Source organism: Saccopteryx bilineata, chromosome 2 (assembly GCF_036850765.1).
Source record: "Saccopteryx bilineata isolate mSacBil1 chromosome 2, mSacBil1_pri_phased_curated, whole genome shotgun sequence".
NCBI classification, from domain to species: Eukaryota; Metazoa; Chordata; class Mammalia; order Chiroptera; family Emballonuridae; genus Saccopteryx; species Saccopteryx bilineata.
In genome coordinates this window covers 89,335,885-89,360,949 of record NC_089491.1, presented here as the reverse complement: position 1 = coordinate 89,360,949, position 25,065 = coordinate 89,335,885, and the positions used below count along the sequence as shown (strand labels likewise).

Genomic DNA, 25,065 nt, shown 5'->3' with positions numbered 1-25,065 from the left:
GATTGTGTAAGCCCCGCCTTAGTGTGTTTACCTGTGATAAATACCTTGTCTTTGTCTAGCATTATCTTCCAGAGAGAAATCAGCTGTATGTAATTATTACAGCCAGGGGATCATTTATTTTTAGTTTGATATTTTCAAGAATGAATGGCTGTCAAAAATAAGCTCACAGTGTGGACAATTAAGAGTTTTGTTCTTGGGTTTCACACAAGAATGTAAGATTCTTAGAGAGCAAAAAATGCTGGTAATCACTTTCCACTCAGTACAGTGCCATCTTTTGTGTGTGTGTTTTTTTTTTTAATTTAGAAGTTAAATTTAATGGGGTGACATTGATCAGTAAGAATATATAGGCCCTGGCCGGTTGGCTCAGTGGTAGAGCGTCGGCCTGGCGTGCAGAAGTCCCGGGTTCGATTCCCGGCCAGGGCACACAGGAGAAGCGCCCATCTGCTTCTCCACCCCTCCCCCTCTCCTTCCTCTCTGTCTCTCTCTTCCCCTCCCGCAGCCAAGGCTCCATTGGAGCAAAGATGGCCCGGGCGCTGGGGATGGCTCCTTGGCCTCTGCCCCAGGCGCTAGAGTGGCTCTGGTCGCTGCAGAGTGACGCCCCGGAGGGGCAGAGCATCGCCCCCTGGTGGGCAGAGCATTGCCCCTGGTGGGCGTGCCGGGTGGATCCCAGTCAGGCGCATGCGGGAGTCTGTCTGACTGTCTCTCCCCGTTTCTAGCTTGGAAAAATACAAAAAAAAAAAAAAAAAAAAAAGAATATATAGGTTTCAGGTGAACATTTCCATGGCATTTGAACTGTTGATTGCATTGTGTGCCCATCATCCAAAGTCAGCTCATTTTCTGTCACTGTACATTTGTTCCCCTTAATTCCCTTCTTTCTTGCCCGCCTCCCCCTGGTAACCACTTCAGTTTTATCTATGTCCACGAGTTCTAGTTTTGTATCCCTCCTAAGTGTGTAAGCCTAGGATTTTCTTATTTAACTTAGTATAATGTTCTCAAAGTCCATCCTTGTTGTCTTAAGTGGTAATATAACATTTCTTATGGTTGAGTAGTATTCCACTGAATGTATGTATGACATCTTCTGTCAAGGGACACTTTTCAAATCAAGTAATAAGATAAAAACTTATGGTTAACACCAGACACTGAAAGTGTTTCCTTCATTGACAGGGTCATTTTAGGTATTCAATGGAATGCATTTTCAAAATATTCTCTTGAGCCTGACCAGGCGGTGGTGCAGTGGATAGAGCATCAGACTGGGATGTGGAGGACCCAGGTTTGAGACCCCGAGGTCACCAGCTTGAGCGCAGGCTCAACTGGTTTGAGCAAGGCTCACCAGCTAGGACCCAAGGTCTCTGGCTCGAGCAAGGGGTTACTCAGTCTACTGTAGCCCCATGGTCAAGGCACATATGAGAAAGCAATCAATGAACAAGTAAGTGCCACAATGAAAAACTGATGATTGATGCTTCTCATCTCTCTGCATTCCTGTCTGTCTGTTCCTATCTATCCCTCTCTCTGACTCTCGCTCTGTCTCTGTAAAAAAATAAAAAATAAAGAAAATACTCTCATGAGTAGAATGTGCAGATGACATTTTTTGCTTGAAAATAACAAATTAGATTTGAAATTGGACATCTAAATATAACTTCATTGAAAGAGGTTACCAGCCCTGGCCGGTTGGCTCAGCAGTAGAGCGTTGGCCTAGCGTGCGGAGGACCCGGGTTCGATTCCCGGCCAGGGCACACAGGAGAAGCGCCCGTCTGCTTCTCCACCCCTCCGCCGTGCCTTCCTCTCTGTCTCTCTCTTCCCCTCCCGCAGCCAAGGCTCCATTGGAGCAAAGATGGCCTGGGTGCTGGGGATGGCTCTGTGGCCTCTGCCTCAGGCGCTAGAGTGGCTCTGGTCGCAAAATGGCGACGCCCAGGATGGGTAGAGCATCGCCCCCTGGTGGGCAGAGCATTGCCCATGGTGGGCGTGCCGGGTGGATCCCGGTCAGGCGCATGCGGGAGTCTGTCTGACTGTCTCTCCCTGTTTCCAGCTTCAGAAAAATGCAAAAAAAAAAAGAGGTTACCATTGAGATATTTAAATTTGGTTTCTGTTTATAAAAAGACCTTACTTCATGTGTAATAGTGTTTCTTGACCTTTTTTATTTCTGTTCCAAGAAATTTTTTAGACATTGTTTTTTCTATCTTCCTATTCTCTGCCTAACATAAAATACTAAGGGGTAATCTTTTGTCGTGTAAGGTTGAATTTTGGAGAGCTATATAACCACTGTAATATCTAGGATATTTTTTTCATTTCTCAAGAGCCAATTTTGCTTTCTTAGTGGCAATACCGCCACCTCCATTGAGAATGCATAGCATAATTCAAATCATTCAGAAAAACATTTTTAATAAGACGCCAAAGACAACTATCTTATATAGGCCTTTCTAATCATGGCTATAGAGATGTATATAATTTTAATAATTTTAATGAATATAATTTTTTTACATTTAGTTTGTCTAACTTATTTCATTGAAGAAGGTATCACAGAAGTCTTTAGTCACTTAATCTAGAATCTATGTTAATATCTAGATCTATAATATACTTTTTAATGACTATATAATACTTTATTATATAGAACTATAGATATTCTATTATATGAAGTCTAGACTATTGATGATCCAAAAACATTTGAGTATTTAGATTGTTTACATTTTCTTTATCATAAATTTTATGATAAATATCAGTGTGAATTCTAATATTTCTTCATACTCAAGCCTATGTATCTTAGCATAAATTCCTGTATAGAAAGCTAGCAGAATGGTTCTGCATGTTTAAAATGGTCAACATTGTTAACTGCTTGCAAAAGGTTTTGTCCATTATGTTCTCCACCAATTGACAGACAATATTGTAATATATTTTAAGTTATTACACTCTTGCTGGTTCTTATTCTTCCATGAGTTTAATGGGATCTTCCCTACTCTTTTTTAGAACAAGTCAGAAAATACTTTGGTAATTACTGAAAATTCACAGTGTCAAATGATAACTGAAGGGCTTGCATTATAAATAAAAGAGACTTTGAATTAAAAAAAAAAAACCAAATGCATTCAGTGTATTGCATTCTTTAAAAAATGTTATAAAATAAACCCAAGTGCTCTATCCATAAAAATTTCCTCTAAATCCAAATATCTGACTAAGTAACACATTCCCTAACTAAGCTGGATGAAGGAACTCAATAAACTTTTCATAATGTCTTTCTCTCCATCCCTCCTAATTTTAAGTTTTACTTGTTTACCAATATTACTTAGTAAAGAGGTAATTGACAATTGTACAAGTAAGGTCTCTATTTTATTCAGCAAATGTTTATCTCATTGGGTCAGTAATGTATTCTAACTGATGAAATCCACTGAATTACACTCTTGAGTATGTTATCCTTTGGTAAGGTACCAAAGAATTGAAAAATTAATATTGATGTTTGTTTTTTGTTTTTTGTTTTTTTTTGTATTTTTCTGAAGCTTGAAACGGGGAGAGACAGACAGACTCCCGCATGCGCCCGACCGGGATCCACCTGGCATGCCCACCAGGGGCGATGCTCTGCCCACCAGGGGGGATGCTCTGCCCCTCCAGGGCATCGCTCTGCCAAGATCAGAGCCACTCTAGCGCCTGGGGCAGAGGCCAAGGAGTCATCCCCAGCGCCCAGGCCATCTTTGCTCCAATGGAGCCTTGGCTGCGGGAGGGGAAGAGAGAGACAGAGAGGAAGGAGGGGGCGGGGGTGGAGAAGCAAATGGGCGCTTCTCCTATGTGCCCTGGCTGGGAATCGAACCCGGGTCCCCCGCACGCCAGGCCGACGCTCTACCGCTGAGCCAACCGGCCAGGGCTAATATTGAATATTGATATTTTAAAGTCAGGTTTCTTGTCCTCTCCTTTCTATAGGGAGTGAAAGTAAAGGGATGTGAAATTTTCCTAGCTTGCAGAAACATACTGTGTAGGAAACCCCTTTTTACTAGGAAGCTTAAAGGACACTTTATAATTTAGGCTAGGCATACAGAAAGATTTTGTAAATATAATTTTTATACTTGTGTGTGATTTGCACCAACTCAGGATAGACAACAGTATTATATTGTAAAGAGATTTTGTGCCAGGGAGATTTGGATTCCCCAATCCCCACCTCTGTGAGAAACAGGGTAAACACCTAGCCAAGGTGTGGGGATGCTAGGGAGAGATGAGCAAGCTAGTTTCCTCTCTCTGTCTTTCTTTAATGGGCTGTGACATTCGAATAAAAGCCATAAAATACATTAATGGGCTTGGGAAAATAACTTAAAGGGTACTGGTCCAGTAAGTACAGCTCATTCCCAGAATAGATGAGACCAGACTCCCAGGATGAATAAGACAGATGAGTCCTAGAGATAGGGAAGTCGTTAGACTCCCAGGATGACTAGGAGCTGATGAGTCCTTGAGATAAGGAAGTCGTAAAAACTCCTAAGATAGTTAATGTGACCACATCCTAGGGAATAGATAGGGACATTTCCAGCTGGGGGCTTTCAACTGCATAACTGGTTACTAAGGCACATGACTAAAAATTTAATTTGGAGGAGCCAATTGCTAAACGCCAAATCCGCTTCTGTATGAACTGCTTGCTTGATACGCTATAAAAACCCCTAGACTGTAGGTGCTAGGTGTGGCTCTTGTTACTACCACTTGAATCCACCCCTGCGCAGGTTTTATTTTCCTTTGTTTTGTTCTCTAATTCTTTTGGCCATAAAGATTTGTCTTAAACTCTCCAAGCGTCTCCAGTGTCTGTTTTACCCGGCGAGTGCTACATTTTATGGGGGCTCGTCCGGGATTGCCCATTACGGGTATCTTGACTGGGGACAGGCGGAACAGCTGTTTGAGCTGGTGAGTATTTTGTTATAGAATTTCTTGTTTTTGTAATCTGGCTCCGGAGCACTTACAGTCTGTGGTGGCAGACAGGACGCTGTCAGTGACCCGCCCAGACACTCGGGCCAAAGGGCAGGACGCTGCCGGCCGAGGTTTCTGTTTCTGTCTGAAATCGATCGATCATTTCAAAGTAGTGAGCTTACTCGCGCTGCGCCGCGCTGCTGTCTGGTTGTCTGTTTAGCCTGAATGACTGTGTGGGAAATTTTGTGTATTGCCCTCCTTGGATTTGCTGCATTGTTGTGTTTAGTGTTAATTTGTTTGCCAGTACAGTGTGATCAGCGCTCATCTATTTGGATTACCCTGCTTATAGGGTGGGGAATCCTGTGTGTTGTCTTTGTAGGACTAGAAGCATACCTGGCTGAGAAGAACAAGCACTGCGAGATGGGACAGCAAGAATCTACTCTTAAATCCCCTCTTGATTGCATTTTAAGTAACTTCTCTGATTTTCAGAAGAGAGCTCAGGGTTATGGGGGACCTCCACCCGATCGAGAAACTCTCCGGACCTTAAGCCAAGTAGAGTGGCCATCTCTTAAGGTTGGATGGCCATCTGAAGGAACCTTTGATCTGCCCATAGTTTTTGCAGTAAGAGCCATTATATATCAGGTGCCTCACCCAGACCAATATGTGTATATAGATATTTGGATAAATATAGCTACAAACAAACCTGGGTACATTAAGAGGTGCATAAAAGCAAATCAAAAGGTTAAGAGAGCTATTTGTGAGAGCGCTGCGGACATTAAGCCTCGCCCTCCCTCCGCTCCACCTACACCTGAAAAAGAGCCTCCCAAATCATATCCGGTCCTTTCTGATGTTACTGAGGATATAGTAGACCCTGTAAATTATCCTCCTCCTTATCAGAAGCCCAGGGAGCCAGATTCGACTGTGCCCGAGAATGTCCAGAGTCCTCCCCACACCCGGGGGGGAACCCCTTATGCTCAACCTTCCTTTGCTGGAGGTGCGCCAATGTTACCTCTTAGGGAGGTGCTGCCCCCACTAGATGAGGGACCACATGCACCGTCCCGAATGATTTATATTCCTTTTTTCTACTAGTGACCTTTATAATTGGAAACATCAGACCCTGTCATTTTCAGAGAAACCTCAGGGGTTAATTTCTTTGCTTAAGACTGTTTTCAGGACCCATCAACCAACTTGGGATGATTGTCAGCAGCTTTTGCACACTTTGTTCACAACGGAAGAAAGAACCCGCATCAGCCAAGAAGCTGAAAAAGTATTTAGGGAAGAGGGGGGCACTGAAAGGGAACTAGAGAGGACTCTCCCCAGGAGCCGCCCCCCCAGTTGGGATCCAAACAATGACAGGGATATGGAATCGCTTACCCAATATCGCCAGGCTCTATTAAGGGGAATAAGGGCAGCTGCTAAGAAACCAACCAACTTTAGTAAGGTAGGTGAGGTAACTCAGGGGAAGGATGAGTCCCCTGCTGCATATTTAGAGCGGCTAATGGAGGCCTACCGGGTTTATACCCCTATTGATCCTGAGGCAGAGGAAAATCACAAGCTAATAAACATAACCTTTGTCACTCAGGCAGCCCCAGACATTAGAAAGAAGCTCCAGAAAATAGAAGAATTTGAGGGAAAGAATAGGAGTGAATTATTAGAAATAGCACAGAGAGTCTTTGTCAATCGCGATGACCCTGAGTTAGGGAGAACAGCTGTAAAACTACTCTTGGCACAGCAATCAAAAGGAAAAAAAGGGAAACAGCAGCCCTTTAAGGGAAAGAAGGGAACTTTCCCGCAGAAGCAACTAGATAGAGACCAGTGTGCTTATTGCAAAGAGAAAGGTCATTGGAAGAAGGATTGCCCTAAGCTACAGGCCGTAAATCAGGAACAAGGCTCACAAGTTTTGCTCCAATTAGATTGACGGGGCCAAGGCTCCATTTCTGTTGGCCCCCAGGAGCCTATGGTCACACTGTCAATTGAAGGGAAACCAACTACCTTCCTAGTTGACACGGGGGCCACTTATTCCGTCCTAAAGAGACCACTTGGGACATTACAAAAGGAATCCACGAAGGTAATAGGGGTCACTGGCAAAGCTGTCACATATCCTCGAGCCACTGCACGGATTACGGACCTGGCGCGAGGGACTATTATTCATTCCTGATTATTCCAGACTGCCCTTACCCGCTGTTGGGACAAGATCTGTTGCAAAAATTTCAAGCAACAATAACCTTCAACCAGGAGAAGAATGCAGAAGGCAAGGTATTAGTGACTGTGCCAATATCAGAAGAATACCTGATTGCCTCCCTCCCGGAAGGTAAGAGCGGGTTTAAGGGCATCCCCGAGGAAGTAAAGCAGCAGGTTCCTGGAGTTTGGGCAGAGAACAATCCTCCGGGATTGGCAATACATCAGCCGCCTGTAGTAGTGCTGTTGCGGAGCGATGCTAGCCCCGTACGCATCAGACAGTATCCTGTGCCTGCTCGGGCTAAACAGGGTATAGCACAGCACTTGAGGCACTTATTAGAAGCCGGGATTCTCCGGGAATGCCAATCTGCCTGGAACACTCCTTTGCTACCAGTACAAAAGCCTGGGACTCAAGACTATCGCCCAGTGCAGGACCTGCGTGAAGTGAATGCTCGGGTAGAGACCATACATCCTACTGTGCCAAACCCCTATACCCTATTAAGTTCATTGCCACCGACTCATGTTTTCTATTCAGTATTGGATTTGAAAGATGCCTTCTTTTGCATTCCATTAGCAAAGCAAAGTCAGGAAATGTTTGCCTTTGAGTGGAATGATCCCGAGAATGGACTTTCAGGCCAATACACTTGGACCAGGCTCCCTCAGGGTTTTAAGAACTCCCCAACCATATTTAATGAGGCTTTGTGCAAAGACTTACAGGTGTTTTGAGCTGGCCACTCTTCAATTGTACTGCTGCAGTATGTGGACGATCTCCTTATCGCAGCCCCAAACCAGGAGAGTTGCCAGGAAGCTACGTTAGAACTACTCCAAGAATTGCAACGGATGGGCTATCGAGTATCTGCTAAGAAGGCCCAAATTGTCACCCAAACCGTGAGTTACTTGGGTATGACTTGAGGGAGGACAACGTAGTTTGTCTAGCCAAAGAATTCAGACCATATTACAGATTCCTGAGCCTGTCAGTAAAAGACAAGTGCGAGAATTTTTAGGTGCTGTGGGATATTGCAGACTTTGGATACTGGGATTTGCAGAACTGGCCAAACCTTTGCATGAGTTAACACGGGGAAAACAGGAACAATTTGTATGGACAAAGGAGGCACGAGAGTCTTTTCAAAAACTTAAGGAGGCCCTAGTTGCAGCCCCGGCATTAACCCTGCCAGACTTGTCTAAGTCTTTTCAACTATTTGTGACTGAGAAAAAGGGCATTGCTCTAGGGGTCCTCTGTCAAGAACTGGGACCTTGGAAAAGACCAGTAGCCTATCTGTCCAGAAGACTAGATCCTGTGTCATCAGGATGGCCCAATTGTTTGAGAGCACTTGCTGCTACCTCCATCCTTATTAAGGAGGCCAGTAAACTGACTCTGGGTCAAGACATTCAGGTCATTGGAGAGCACTATTTAGAACAAGTGCTGCGGGCTCCACCGGATAGGTGGATCTCGAACGCCCGACTAACACAGTATCAGGCACAGTTGCTGAACCCCCCTGCAATACAATTTTTGAAAACAACGGCCTTGAATCCTGCTACATTGCTCCCGTTGCCAGACTCATCGGTGATCCATGACTGTAGACCAGATCTACAGGATCAGGCCTATGAGAAGGCAGATTTAACCCTGTTCACAGATGGAAGTAGCTATGTTCGGGATGGGCAAAGGTATGCTGGAACTGCAGTGACCACTCAAGATACTATTATGGAAAAAGGCACTGCCTAAAGGCACATCTGCACAACGGGCTGAGCTTATCGGACTCACACAGGCCCTTAGAATTGCTGAAGGGAAAAGTGCCAACATCTATACAGACAGTAGATATGCCTTTGCCACTGCCCATGTACATGGCGCCATCTACCAGGAGCGTGGGTTGTTGACTACTGCAGGAAAAGAAATTAAAAATAAAAATGAAATTGTGGCTTTATTAGAAGCCATTTGGTTGCCTAAAAAGGTGGCAATAATACATTGCAAAGGACATCAAAAGGGGGATTCCCCTATAGTAAAAGGAAACCACTTTGCTGATCGAGCGGCACGGAATGCAGCAGAAGAGGAGGAACACGTTAACCAACTGCTACTCATCTCACCCCCTACTTTGCAAATAGAACCGAGGTATGAGCCAAAAGAAGAAGAGAAAGATAAGCAACTAGGGGGTAAGAAAAGTAAACAGGAATGGATAGAATTACCAGACAGCAGAATATACCTACCACAAGGAGTGTTAAGACAAATAATTAGGAATCAATTGGAAATTACACTGCATTTATCGGCCTTAAAGTTCAGGGCAAGTCAAGAAAATAAATAGGACCCTTAAAAAGACTATAATCAAGTTAAGAGAGAAGACTAGCGAAAATTGGGTAAAGCTACTCCCTTTTGCATTATATAGGGTTCGAAATACACCTTATACAGGAAAATGGACTCCTTATGAGTTAATGTATGGGCAACCAACTCCTTTGGTTCCACAAATAACAAGGGAAGAAATTGAGGGTTCTAATCAAAGTTTTCTAAAGTCCTTACAGGCATTACAACTGATACGTGCAGAAGTACGGGCGCTTAGAGACCAGCAGAAGGACCAGCTCAAAGGACTTCCACTGCCAACTCCACTGGAGCCAGGACAATGGGTATGGATTCTTAACCACCGTCGGGGGAACCTTGACGCTCGGTGGCAAGGACCATTCCAGGTACTGTTCAGCATGCCCACGGCTATGAGGATAGCTGAAAAACCTTACTGAATTCATCTATCACATGTAAAGTTAGCTCAAGAACCGAGCTTAAAGGAAGCCAAATGGAGAGTCGAAGCGGATCCCCACAATCTAGATTTAGCAAACTGGGGAAAAGCTTCTTATCAATTGCCAAGCCATGCATTACGAATTCATACTCCCCATAGCATTATTGTACCCAATGATACTTGTGTTCTTTTTGTTAATTGTAGTAAAAATTGTAAGACAATCCCTGGTTATTTGCCCTGTAATAATACTATCAAATACCTTTCCATTTATGGCTATGTTACCCTGCCTACTGGATGGTTCTTTACCTGTAACTCTATGACGTATAATTATATTCCCCCTAATCTTACTGACACCACTTGTTGTTTATCTAGGATTGCTACTTTCTTACCTAACAAGAATGATTTGTTACTTCTTGACTCTTCGCAGCAGGCGTGCTGCCTCCCTCCCTGTAGGAACTGAATGTCATGATAAAGTACAATTATTGTCAGAAGCTGAAGGATATGCCATAATTTAAGTGTTGTAGGGAATCTAGTATGGGGTGCTTACAATCATAGACAAATCCAGCATTTAGCTTGTAACTTAGCTAAAAGCATCAACGAAACGTCTCAAGCATTGACTCTTTTAAATAATGAACAGCAGCAATTACGTCAAGCTATTTTAGATAATCGGGCAGCTATTGATTATCTATTATTATTTCACCACCAGGGTTGTAAAAAAGTAAAAGAAATGTGTTGTTTTAATTTAACTAATAACAGCAATGAAATCCAGGATAAAATAAATAAGATAAAACAATTAGCAGAGCATATTCAGCAAAATAATGACAATTTAGATTGGTTCACCTCTATATTCAAACTGTCACCTTGGCTAACTACATTGATAACTACACTAGCAGGACCATTGTTAATACTGTTGTTGGCCCTCACTATTGGACCCGTAATCCTTAACATGTTATTTGCTTTTATAAGAATCTCCGTTATAGTTAAGGATTTAACTAGGACAAAGAAGAGGAGGAAATGTGACATTCGAATAAAAGCCATAAAATACATTAATGGGCTTGGGAAAATAACTTAAAGGGAACTGGTCCAGTAAGTACAGCTCATTCCCAGAATAGATGAGACCAGACTCCCAGGATGAATAAGACAGATGAGTCCTAGAGATAGGGAAGTCGTTAGACTCCCAGGATGACTAGGAGCTGATGAGTCCTTGAGATAAGGAAGTCGTAAAAACTCCTAAGATAGTTAATGTGACCACATCCTAGGGAATAGATAGGGACATTTCCAGCTGGGGGCTTTCAACTGCATAACTGGTTACTAAGGCACATGACTAAAAATTTAATTTGGAGGAGCCAATTGCTAAACGCCAAATCCGCTTCTGTATGAACTGCTTGCTTGATACGCTATAAAAACCCGTAGACTATCTGACCAGGCGGTGGCGCAGTGGATAGAGCATTGGACTGGGATGTTGAAGGACCCAGGTTCGAGACCCCGAGGTCTCCAGCTTGAGCATGGGCTCATCTGGCTTGGGAAAAACTCACCAGCTTGGACCCAGGGTCACTGGCTCCAGCAGGGGGTTACTCGGTCTGCTGAGGGCCCGCGGTCAGGGCGCATATGAGAAAGCAATCAATGAACAACTAAGAAGTCACAACGCACAACAAAGAACTAATGATTGATGCTTCTCATCTGTCTCCATTCCTGTCTGTCTGTCCCTGTCTATCCCTCTGACTCTCTCTCTGTCTCTGAAAAAACAAACAAACAAACAAACAAAAAAAAAAACCCTAGACTGTAGGCGCTAGGTGTGGCTCTTGTTACTACCATTTGAGTCCACCCCTGCGCAGGTTTTATTTTCCTTTGTTTTGTTCTCTAATTCTTTTGGCCATAAAGATTTGTCTTAAACTCTCCAAGCGTCTCCAGTGTCTGTTTTACCCAGCGAGTGCTACATGGGCCATTTACAAAAGCTTATCCCCTGGCACCATGTAGGCTCCCGTACCATCCTGAAAGCGTAAAGTTAATGCATATACCTCTAGATGAAGGAATTGCAAATAAACACTGAAACATTTGGAAATATGTTTTAATATGTAGAACATTTTTCGCTATGGTGTTACTTTATAAGTTTTAGTGTAGAAATGTTTTTTATAAATGCTATAGATGAGTGTTATAAGCTTGCTAATGAATTGTGTCATCACTCCTCCTCCCCTTTTTCCCACCAACCTGTGTGTGATCAAAGATATATAACCTCTAAGGTTTCATTTCTTTAACCCTTCCAGTAAGTCTCATTTCAGGGCTCGCAGCAGATGACCAACCACAAAGGAATGTCTGACATCACAAGCCGAGAAGTCCTGGATGATTGAAAACCACTAGAAGTTAAACATACTCAAACTTCCATAAAAGACCATCCTTTGTCCAGCAGCCAATGAACTGATGCTCCGCGACCCTACTCCCCTCCCCAAACCCTTAAAGCACCGTCCTAGCCTGTGCCTGGTGCGACTCTCCCTTGTGAGCCAGCCCGGTGAGTTTCTTTTCAATAAAGCCTGTTACACTGGTCTTTCCAGACTCTAACATAATGTGCCTCAGGGCTGGGCGCGGGGCACATGATTTGGGTCAGCTATGTTCCATGTTAGCCATATGCGGCCGGCATATTAAATTTCCTCCTTTTAATAAAACTCCTTAAAAATTTATTTGGACTTAGTGTCTCTACATAAACCCTGTGAAACGGTACTTTACAACAATCCATTCAACCATTAATTATTGGGGCTGTATGGCCTGGAAACCTAAAATATTTAAAATTTGGCACTGAGTTTTTTGGGCACCCCTGTTCTAGAACAATGCTAGCTGTTCTAGACATCTAGAAACTTCTGTTCTATATTTTCACTATGGAATTTTGAGGAAGGAGCCCCCCCCCTTGAGATAAGAGGCTTCAAGGATATTTTATAATTTAGGCCAAGCGTTCAGAAAGATTTTGTAAATATTATTTTTATACTTGTGTGTAATTTACACCAGCTCAAGATGGCCGATCGCATTTATGCTTAGGAAGGGCTGTTATATTGTAAATGAAGAGGTTTTCGTACTAGAAGGTTTTGAATGGAAGGAGGAAGGAGACTTGGACCCCCTCCCTTCCCCACACCTGTGAGGAAGAAGGTAAACAGCCAGGAATGAAGGAGGGGGAAGGGAGATGTGAGCAACCTATTTCTCTCCCTTTTCTTTCTCCTTAATGGGCGATTTACAAATGTTTATCCTCTGAAATCCTGTAAGCCCCCTCACATCCTGAAATCCTGTGATTGACATATATACCTCAAGAGAAAGGAATCACGAGACCCATATATGTGAACTTGTGTTCTGTAAAGGGTATATAAAATGTAAGAAATCTAATTTCAGGGAGCACCTGTCTTTAGAGCTATAGCCCGCATGCTTTGTGACTTTTATTAATAAATTTTCTTTTTCTTCTTATAGTCATCTGAGTGTCAATCCTCTGAGGTTTTGCTCTCCTACAACATTTCACTAACCACATGTGGCTATTGAGCACTTGAAATGTGTCTAATGTAACTGAGAGAATGTTTTCACTTTTTAAAATTAATTCAAAACTAAATAGCCACATTGGCTGCAGCACTGCACAGACAGCGCTCAAACTTTAGGGACCCTGGCTGATTAGCGGTTTCAGCCAGCCCTGGGATTTGCCTTCATGTAGAGAAGGGCTAGTTCTTCAGTGAAGGAATACAAGTGAGGCCATTTGATTTTCATAGGTACATGCTAGCTTTTTTCTCTGTAAAGCTGGTATCCAGAGTACAGATTATTTATTTCAGATGGCAATGAGGAGCAACTGAGCCACTTCATCCGCAGGTGTTGTAAGGTACCAAAAATTACAGAATTAATATTTTAAGAGGCTTGGAGAACATTTTATTAATTTGGGTTAAGGTGTACAGAGAAATTGTGAGAGTAGTCTTGAGGAGCCACTGAGCCATTTCACCTGCAGATGTTGTAAAGTACCAAAAGGCTACAGAATTAATATTAATATTTTAGGAGTCTTGGAGAACATTTTATTAATTTGGGTTAAGGTGTGCAGAGAAATTGTGAGAATAGTCTCTGTACTGTGTGATTGGCATAACCAGGATGGCTCTTGCCATTGTATTGTAAATGAAAAGGGAAGGAAAGCATGGATTTCCAGACATTCCACCACACCTGTAAGGAAAGGGGTGAATGGCTAGCCAGGTGCAGGAAGGGAAAAGCCAAAATAAACCTTTTCTTATAGCAATGAGCCATTTGCGGGCATTTGTCCCCACAGAAACTACCTCTCCTATGTAAATGCGTGTGGTTAACACGTGTGACTCTGGACAGAGAGATGGCGGATAAACACTAGGAAATATAGGAATGTCTTTTTATATGTAAAGAGACATCTTTCTACCATTGTGTTGACTTGTAAATTTTGTTTTCTCCAAAAGGATGTATGGCTTGCAAATTGAACATGGTCCTATCATGTTAAAGGACATATGACTATAACCAATAGTGGTAAAAGGCTCCTAATTACAATTTTTGCTTCTGTACTTCCCACTTACAAAACTATAAAAACTAAGTAGAACAAAGGGCCGGCGCGCTCTCCCTCAGATTTCTGTTGGAGCTGCCAGCTCTTGGCGAAGCTAGACAATAAAGTTTTGATGTGTAAATGACGGACATTGTTCCTGTCTTTCATGCTTTGGGTCCCTCCGAATTTTGCTTAACAGGCAATATTACCTTTGCATGTGACAGGTAAGACTGGAATGTGCTTCCAACTCTACCAAACTGGGGTAAGAGAGTTGGGGACATAACTTTTTTGTAAGAATGTTCTTCACGGGGATGTCTTTCTGTTACTTCAAGGTCATCACATCTCAAATTGGACTTACTGTCTCACAGTGATGTTCCTGTAGCTGATTTTTCAGGAATCATCTAATTCTGCCTGACACCCACAGCAAAGCATTTCAAACCACCGTGCTTCTCTCATTGCTTGTAATCAGCCTATTTCTTCCATCCGAGTAACTCAAGGATTTTTCCCTTTTTCTCCATTTCCACCACTACCTCCTATTATTCACTCAGTACCTTGTAGCCAAGAACCAGTGCCTTCGTGGTGGTTGACACATTAAATGACAACTGCAAGTGCTTATGAACGTGGTATAGTAGGTGCTAAGCATTAAATTTCAAATTCCTTACTCTTCAATCATTCTTTAAGTTACTTTTGTCCTGGAGCCAATCTTATTTAGTGCTTTTTCAAATTATAGCCCTCCTAATGATGAATCCAAACTGACATCTGACTTTCTAAGGTCTGTTCGCTGACCCCAGTGAAAAGAGATTCAGCTTCACTTGGGAGCACAGGGGATTTGGACCCTAGTGGGACTGAGGGCGTTTCCATGCTCCCCCCACAGAAACAGACCAGTAAACCCCTGAAATAGGACATGCACTAAATAGAGGTGTGTTCCCCCTCAGCTGAGTCACAAGGTGGGAGGAGCCTGGCTCTCCCAATACCCCAAGTCATCCTTGGAACCTCTTTGAACTTATGTTGCCCCCTGGTGGTGCTCTCACTGTAGGAAAGTGGACTTCAAAGTTATAGATTGCTTAGATTTTCTTCTCCTCTGCTCAGTTTAGGCAATTCTCTTAACCTCTCAAAGCCTTAGTTTCCTTGGCTGTAAAAAGGAACAACTAAATACCTCTGTATGTTACTCAGCAAGTTGTAGAGAGGTAATTCATGTAAAGTGCTAAGTGACATCATAACTGCTCTGTTACTTGCTGTTGATCAGTTACTCCTGTTGCTGCTGTCAGTGTCCTTGTTCTTTGGGAAGAGCTTCTGATAGGGTTTTCTTTCATTTGACCGTTACTTCACACTTCAGTTGTGAACGCAACAGTTCTGTGTTCTCATCCTCTAGGCTTGCCTCACCAGAGATCCCTTCAGAGTCTAGTATGGGCCATATGATTTTCTCAGACATCGTTTATGATTCTCAGCAGAACTATAGACTTTATATTTTGGGTAAATTGCATCTACTTTTTAAAAGCATGTATTTTTTTTCTTAGTAAGAGAGAAAGAGAGGCAAAGAGAGACAGACATACAGACAGGGTCAGACAGAAAGGGAGAGAGATGAGAAGCATCAACTCATAGTTGTGGCACTTCAGTTGTTCATTGATTGCTTCTCATATGTGCCTTGACCAGGGGCTTCAGCCAAGTCAGTGACCCCTTGCTCAAGCCAGTGCTCTTAGGCTTCAAGCCAATTACTATGGGAACATGTCTATGGTCCCAAGCTCAAGCTGGCAACTCTGTGCTCAAGCTGATGAGCCCGCGCTCAAGCCGGTGACTTCAGTGCTTCAAACATGGGTCCTCAGTGTCCTAAGTCGATGCTCTAGTCATTGCACCACTGCCTGGTCAGGCTAAAACCATGTAATTTTGTATCTAATACCATTTTATTGTTTAGAGAGGTGTAGTTTTTCTGGCATTCCATGTTTCCAACTTCTTGCCAGACCTCAGTCCTTTAGGGGTAGTCATCAATATATCTCCCTGGGGAAGAGGTACATGGAGAAGGTACCAAGATGCTATCCAATCACAGCACAGCTGTGCCATGTGACAGGACACCCTACACAGAAAAAGGGAGGTGTTTGTTATTCTAGATTTATAAAAACATTTATAAATCCATTAGGGGTTGTTTTAGGAGTTAAAAATTATATTTTGGTAGATGGCAGCATTAATTTTGTTATGAACAAATTCAAGGCTTTCTTTAGAAAATATTTACAAATATAGCCATCTTATGCCTGACGTGTTATTTTATATTCTGTACTATTTGGAGGTCACTATTCAAGTGAAAATGCTACTGCTTGCATGGAACTGGTCCTCTGGAAGGTAACAGAAGATCTGGGGGGAAAAGAAGAAGAAGAAATCACTTAGCCTAAAAACATCTTAAATCTTTGCATTGTAGTGTCACTGACTCCTCTGGCCTATGCTGCTGACAGTAGAATTTGGTCAACAATGATATGACGTTGCTTGACAGTTTCAAAGGGAATGGAGGAAGAAAGTTGCTCTTGAGGTTTATTTATTACATGTGAATGGTTAAGTTGCCACAGTGATTTCTCAAGCTGTGGCTGGCAATGCAGGGAGATATTGAGCAGGTTTGAATTTTGACTCATCTTTGTAAGTAGCATGTATATCACGGTGGGAGATGGTTTAAATTGAAAGAGTGGGTCATGAATGTCAAAAAGGTTGTTTCTCTGGTTACCTATGCTTCCTTTTCTCTCTATATATCTAAAACCATTAAACTTCTTGGAGTTATAATTTGTTAAAGATGTTATTAACAGTGTTCTTTAGATCCTCTCTATATAAATATAAGTAAAGTTTTTCCTTAAAAATATATGGAAATGGCCCTGGCTGGTTGGCTCAGTGGTAGAGCGTTGGCCTGGCGTTCAGAAGTCCCGGGTTCGATTCCCAGCCAGGGCACACAGGAGAAGCGCCCATCTGCTTCTCCACCCCTCCCCCTCTCCTTCCTCTCTGTCTCTCTTTTCCCCTCCCGCAGCAAGGCTCCGTTGTAGCAATGATGGCCCGGGCGCTGGGGATGGCTTCTTGGCCTCTGCCCCAGGCGCTGGAGTGCCTCTGGTTGCAACAGAGTGACACCCCGGAGGGGCAGAGCATCACCCCCTGGAGGGCAGAGCGTCGCCCCCTGGTGGGCGTGCCGGGTGGATCCTGGTTGGGCGCATGCGGGAGTCTGTCTGACTGTCTCTCCCCGTTTCCAGCTTCAGAAAAAGAAAAAGAAAAAAATATATATATGGAAATGTAAACTTTTCAGAGCACCTGTTAACATAAAAGTTTTGGTCAGTTGGCTATAGTATAATGTGCTTTCATTCTAACTGGTGTGCTGCTACTTGATTTTAATTCATATCAACAACTCACTAATTTTTTTAAGGGGATATCCTCTGAATCTTTTAAACATAGTAAAGTCTAATCAATATTTCCAATACCTGAATTGTCCAAACTCTTTGAGGGGGTTAGTTCTTTTCTTTCTTAATTGCTCTTTGATAATGTGGAAACTAAATGACTTTTTGAATTTGACAATTTCCCTTTGAGTAAAAGTCCATGACACTTCAATATTAACTAGTAACATGCTACAAAACTACAAAGGTTTCTTTGACAATGGTGTAGATGAGTCACCGAGGGATCAGTAATGTGGCCTCTGGGCCAGGAGTAAACCAGTCCCTTTCTGACAGTGGATTGTGATGACAGGGCCTCAGTAAAAACCTCAGGTTTTACTGCCCAGGTATTTTGAATTTATAAGTATATCTTAATTATCACTGAATATCTTTCTCTTGCTACCATAAGGACTTAGCGGTCTCTTTTGTATTGTACTTGATATGAGGTAAATTCCTACTGATGTAATTTTTCATTATTTTAGATAATCAAAATTCAATTAAAAGAAGAAAAACTTAGTCTGCATTCCAAAATCATATGCAAGGTTCTCTGCATTTTCAGATCATCCTTATTCTTGTTCAGTCCCATGCACATGCAAACCAAGAGTTACCAGGAGTATCTCTACATAATTTGTGTAAAAATCAAAAGAAAGTGTTATGTATATAAGTGACTCCTGAACAACATGGGTTTGGACTGCACGGCTCCACTTATACGTGGATTTTTTTTACAAAGACTATAAATGCATTTTTCTTTTTTATTTTCTTAATTAAAATTTTTTTCTAGCTTACTTTATTGTAAGAAACAGTATGTAATACAGACACAATGTTATCAACTGTTATGTTACCAGTAAATCTTTAGGTTGACAGTAAGCTGTTTATTTTGGGGCAAGTAAAAAATTATACATAAATTTTCAACTTCGCAGAGGGTTATTGCCTCAATGTTGTTGAAAAGTCAACTGTATTTGTACCTATTTTCAATGGCTCTTCATTTCAGTTTTCACATACTTGATTAAACACGTGCTTCCGCTGTCTCCACTTGCATATGCTATTGTGAATGAAGAGCCTCTGGGGTAAATTCAGTTTCTCAGTCACCATTTCTGAATACACAAGGTTGATTAGATGGTGGGAATGTGGAACTTTATGTGGTATACTGACTATTTAACATCTTAACACAATTAGAGGGGATCCCAGTACTGAGGCTGCAGTTCACGTTGGTGCACTACTGGCATTCTGATGCTCTGGCACAGGAAAACAGACAGGACAGCAGAGCGTTTCTGGAAGACACTTCTAATCTGTGAGCTTGCCGTGCCATGCCTAGTGGAGAATACTCAGCAACCACTCCTGGGCATATTACTGACAAGTGAGGCAGTGATAATTCAAGGTGTTTTTCTTTATAGTACAGTGAAGACATTTGGAAATACCTATGAGACACATTCCTGGACAAAAAGTGGGTAGGGGCCCTGGCCGGTTGGCTCAGCGGTAGAACATCGGCCTGGCGTGTGGGGGACCCGGGTTCGATTCCCGGCCAGGGCACATAGGAGAAGCACCCATTTGCTTCTCCACCCCCACCCCCTCCTTCCTCTCTGTCTCTCTCTTCCCCTCCCACAGCCAAGGCTCCATTGGAGCAAAGATGGCCCGGGCGCTGGGGATGGCTCCTTGGCCCTGCCCCAGGTGCTAGAGTGGCTCTGGTGGCGGCAGAGCGACGCCCCGGAGGGGCAGAGCATCGCCACCTGGTGGGCAGAGCGTTGCCCCTGGTGGGCGTGCCGGGTGGATCCCGGTCGGGCGCATGTGGGAGTCTGTCTGACTGTCTCTCCCCATTTCCAGCTTCAGAAAAATACAAAAAAAAAAAAAAAAAAAAAAGTGGGTAGGCAAGACATTTATTCACTTACTATATGATCTCAGTGTAACACGTGCCTACGGTATAAATGGTAAACTTACAACTGGTCAAAACGAAAGTTTTTAATGTGCACTACATTAGGGATGTTAATTTGGCATGATATTGTCATGTGTCTCCCAAATATAATTTTGGGCTTCCTGTTTTAATTTCTTCAAATACACAAATCAATGCATCCAGAGAAAGTAAAACCAAATCCCATGGATTTATCTTTTAAATTTATTTATACATATCTAAAAGGTCTTAGGCTATAAGGAATGAGATTTAAGTCTATTTTTAGATGATAATAGTCTGGACTGACTGGTGGGCACTGGAAACACATGACCAAAGTTGTCAAATGATTCAATAAAACTGGATGTCTTCTACTGGTGAGGGAGAAAATTTAGAGATAGAAGAATCTGTTTCTCATCACTTTGATTTTTCAGTCTTTTTAATGTTAATCTTTGTCCTGTTAAAACTCATACAATCCCCCCACTTTTCTTTCCCTGTGCTATTAGGGTCAGTGTTAGGTTTGTTAAGAATATTTTACTTTTATACAGCAAAACATTTTATAGCATTCAATATAAAGGTAAATATAAAAAATATCTAGGACAATAATGAGTTATGCATTACAGTAAATTGTACTTTCACACCTTCCTTTAAAATCCACATATTTAGAAAAATATATTATTGCATATGAAACAACAAACAGGCATTCTGATTTCAGCACATTCTTACTCAAAACAGTATGTACAGTTCTACGAGAGTCAGCATGTACTACAGGTCCACACGCGGGGTCCTTGTGGCGAAAGTCCAGGCACACAGTGATATATATACACCTTGGATTCCAGGTCACCTCTCCTGGCAGAGGCTTGCCTACTTTCCTGCCATCCAGGTCTCAATGTCTCTCATAACAGGAAAAGGAAAGGAACGTAGACAACAGTGCCCTGTCCTAGGCCGCCTCTTCAGCAGAGCAGTCGATCCCCGCATAGGTGAATTTCTCATAAAGCGTGGTGTTCACATAGGTCTGGAAAAAAAAAAAGATGGGTCAGAGAGATGGGCTGCCTCAGTGCTGCCTTCTGGGGGGCGGGCAGTTACATTAACACTGTTTTCCTTAGCTTGTTTCAGTTCGAATACTAGGTTCTGGGGGACAGTCTCTGCCCTTGGTTCCTCTTATATTTGACAACTGTCTCAGGAACACATTCCTTGGTGTCTACAAGTAAGATTTTATTCTCTCACCCCATTTCTGAGCTTCTCATTCTCATTGTCGCTCTCTGGTCCCCACTGAAATTCCCTGGCTCCGTAAGACTCCTTCCTCTGTCCACTTCTTGTATCCATAGCTCCCATGTGATCATACCCACACCTCTGCTCTAATTACCACTTGGGTTTTGATGACTTTCAAAATCTCTCTCCCTAACCTAGATTAGTCTTCTAAACTTCATATACATATAGCCAGCAACCTTCTAGAAATTTTTATAGAATTCTTGGCCCTCCCTACAGTAAGCTATAGACCAGGGGTCCCCAAACTTTTTACACAGGGGGCCAGTTCACTGTCCCTCAGACCGTTGGAGGGCTGGACTATAAAAAAAACTATGATCAAATCCCTACGTACACTGCACATATCTTATTTTAAAGTAAAAAAACAAAACGGGAACAAATACAATATTTAAAATAAAGAACAAGTAAATTTAAATCAACAAACTAACCAGTATTTCAATGGGAACTATGCTCCTCTCACTGACCACCAATGAAAGAGATGCCCCTTCCAGAAGTGCAGCGGGGCTGGATAAATGGCCTTGGGGGGGGGGGGCGCATGCGGCCCGCGGGCCGTAGTTTGGGGACCCCTGCTATAGACTATGCTCTGGTGCTCCCTGCTGTGTGCCCTAGGGCCCTTCCACCTGTCTGTCTCCTCACTTATGAAGCTAAAGGGTCAATGTATATGACTGATAAGATTTCAGATTCCTTCTAACTCAAAGAGGCTAATTCTATATGTTGTTTCCTGTGTGACTGTATCTTCTACAGAGATCATATTCCCTCGAAAATTGTAACTTCTTCGATGTTGGGGCCACATCTTTAATGTCCCTGTAATACCCAGGGCTGTGCCCAGAAGAACTTTGTGAAGTATATCAACTATTTTTATTAACCACACTGGACACATGAGGAATTCCAACTAAAGAGCCCCTGCTTTGAACTCCATGCTCACCTTTCGTTCCTCTAACATCCTGTTCAAGGACACCAGTATCTGGGCAAACGAGGGCCTCTCGTACGGCTTCTCCCTCCAGCACTGTCTCATTAGATCATACCTTTGAAAACAGAGTCAAAGGGTTAACTCTATGACTGTGCTGTAGTCCTGGCCCATGGCTATGTGTAGAGTGTGAAGAAAAGAGAAGAGAAGGTGGCAGTTCAAAACATGGTCAGTAAGCCCGACCAGCAGAAGACAGAGGTACTACACCCATGAAGTTTCCGTTAGGATCCACCTCCCATCCAAGTCCCCTTTCTTCTCCAAGAAGATCCAGTGCCCACCCTGGGCACCATTCCTGCAGGGCCTTGGTCTCAGCTATTCTGATCACCAGAAAGAAGTGCATTATGTTGCTAGGGCAGCATTTTTCTTGAAATACTACATCTTTCAAAATATTAGTGTTTCACTTAAAAGAAAAGACTTCAAGCTCAAATAAATGTTCAAAATACCACTTACTACATCTCCCTCTTAGGGAGTAGCAGAGTATAATCTTGAGAAGTCCTGCCATTATAAACATACAAACAAATAAACAGAAAACCTGTTTAACCAGGTCTATCATGACATTTCCCAAACATAATTGACCCCAGAACTTTGTCCCTGTAAGTTTACTTACATTTTGCATATCCCATGAACATACTTGGGGAATCACTGACCTAAGGCAGTATTTTTGTGGACAGAACTACTTGAATCACCAGGATGCAGATTTCTGGGACCCATACTAGACCTACTGGATCAGAATGCCTTGAAGTGGGACTCAAGGTTTCACATACTGAACAAATGCCTCAGGGGAACTGATGTGAGCCAAAGGCTATCAACCATTGGCTTGGGGTTCATAGATTGTAGAACAGTTTGTATTTGAACAGAAATTTCATAACAACTGAAAAATCTCACCCCTCATGGAATGAATCTCAAAAGATGGAATTATGGAGATTTGACCCAGTGACAGTTTAAGCACATCCAGGTTTGCCCAGGATAGAATAGGCTTCTGTCTCTTGTACTGGTAACATAATTAATAGCACCGTCTTTCACTCTTGGAAGTGGCTTAGCTTAGACAATAAATTACTTACTCAACCTAGACCTTTCCACTCTTCATATTATGCCAATTAGGCAGATTCTCCTTCAGCTAAATTGTGGGAATTCAGGTATCACTAAAGTTAACCATTCTTCCCCTCAGAATAATATTCACTTTGAAAGTAATCTTTATAGAAACAAAATTCCACAAAGAAAAACCCATCTTCCTCTATAGAACAGCTCTGAAATTGCTATCCCCAAAGTTAGTCTCAAGATTTCATACATTTATTTACTCGTGAATAATTTCACTGATTTATTTCAGATCTTTTCTGCATTTGTTGACCTTCCTCATGTCAACCTTCCCAAGAATCATTACCTTAAATCTCTCCTGGATTTATATCCCTAGAAAGCTCTTATTCCCTGCCCATTGCATAGCCATCCTAGTTTAAGGAACCCCTTTACTTCTGGCTATTATGATCTCCATGAGTGCGCGTGCATATGCACGTAGGTGTACATATATGTATATGAATCAGATAATCCCTTCATCAGAGTTAGTCTGTCCATGAAACATGCAGCAGGAAGGTTAAGATAAAAACCTGACTTACACCTCATCATCACAGTTCAGGGGCTTCTCCAGCCTGTAGCCCTGCGGCAGCTTCTCATAGAGTTCTGCACATGTCATCCCGCAGTAGGGGGTGCCACCTGGAAGGCAGGAAACGGTGTTGCTCTAAGCCCCTCTCTGGTGCAGAAGGCAAAGTCTTCTGCCCAGGGACTCAGACGCCAAGAGACTGGGAGAAAGAAGGGGTGTGTCAAGGGCTTGCACCCAGCGTGATCTTCTTCCAAGAGCAAACCCACTGCACATCAAAGCCGGACTCGCACTACAGAGCGCACAGCAGTGGAGAGACCACCACAGCACTCCTAGCTCATGGCGCTATTTCTCTTCCCCATGTCTGTCTACACACAGCACATCCATTGTGCTCATGAGGTGTGCCTTTTTCCTAACTGGAAGTCTGTAGCTATGCTATGTAATTCCTGGTTTATCTATAATAGTTGTTGTCCAATTTTAACTTTAAAAGCAATACATAGTTATTGTAGAAAACTTGGAAAATATAAAAAATCACAAAGAAAAAAATCGCTTTTATTACCCTTTGGTGTAGTCCTTTCAGTTTTTTAAAGTATAATTTTTTTTAATTCTTTTTTTTTAGAAAGTGACAGAGAGCAAGGGAGAGAGTGGGAAGGAGAGAAAGGAGAAGCGTCAACTCATAGTTGTTTCACTATAGTTGTTTATTGATTGCTTTCTCATATGTGTTTTGACTAGGGGGCTCAAGCTGAGCACTGATTCCTTGCTCAAGTCTGTGACCTTGGGCTCAAGCCAACGACCTTAGGCTTCATGCCAGCAGCCTTTGGGCTCGAGTCAGTGACCTTGGATCATGTCAATGATCCCACACTCAAGCCTGCAACCCCACACTCCAGCTGGCAACCCAGTACTCAAGCCGATGACCAGGTTCAAGCTGACGACCTTGGGGTTTTCAAACTGGGGACCTCAGTTGACACTATCCACTGTGCCACCGCCAGTCAGGCTAAATGTAATATTTCAAAACTGGAATCATGATCGTGGTAAATGTGAAAATTTATTTTTTGTGGCATGCACATTTTCACAGGCTATTCAATAGCCTTCAAAATGTAATTTTTATTCATGGTTACATAATATACCATCTTAACATTGTGAAAATAAACTTGGAATAGCTCTATGACATCTTTGCACAAGCAAAGCCAATAAACCTATCACCACATTCATGGCCACCAGGTAGTTAGCATTACACATGACATTGGGATAGAGAAACATGAGGACAAAACACTCATACATGGAAACCCATAGGCCCTATCTCCAAGTCACATTAGGTGGCACTGCATATAAACGGTCCCTGTGGGGATGCACAGGAAGGGCCCACTCCCTTTGCCAAGAGCCTCACCCATAGAGAAACATGGATACTCACCTAAGCTAACAATCTCCCATAGTAACACTCCATAGGACCATCTGTAGACAGGAAATAGGGAAACTAACAGTCAGCAATCATTAAAAGGTGAAACAATCATTGTCTACCCCAAAAGCCAGGATAATTGACCCTCCATTAGAAAAGAAAATGTTAAACATCTGCTTGCAGGGGGAGGACCGTGCACACAGCACATGTCTCTCCTGTTAGGCCCAGAGGGGGCGATAACAGGAAAACAGTTCATTCTGCTGGAGCCCCCACTTACTCTAGGTAGAGATT

The 25,065-nt window shown here is 42.7% G+C and overlaps 1 protein-coding gene across 2 annotated transcripts in view; it reads right to left on the bottom strand.

The window, feature by feature from the left end:
• Window positions 1-19,532: 19,532 nt before the first annotated feature.
• The window catches only part of TEK (TEK receptor tyrosine kinase), a 127,380-nt gene continuing 121,847 nt past the window's right edge, over window positions 19,533-25,065 (bottom strand). For both annotated transcript variants that reach the window (XM_066257377.1, XM_066257376.1), the window contains exons 20-23: window positions 24,790-24,830; window positions 23,398-23,494; window positions 21,746-21,845; window positions 19,533-20,569 (exon numbers count right to left, since the gene is read on the bottom strand). In XM_066257377.1, coding sequence (XP_066113474.1) covers window positions 20,495-20,569; window positions 21,746-21,845; window positions 23,398-23,494; window positions 24,790-24,830 — 313 coding nt within the window. In that variant the 3' untranslated portion in view covers window positions 19,533-20,494. The remainder of the gene's footprint in view (window positions 20,570-21,745; window positions 21,846-23,397; window positions 23,495-24,789; window positions 24,831-25,065) is intronic.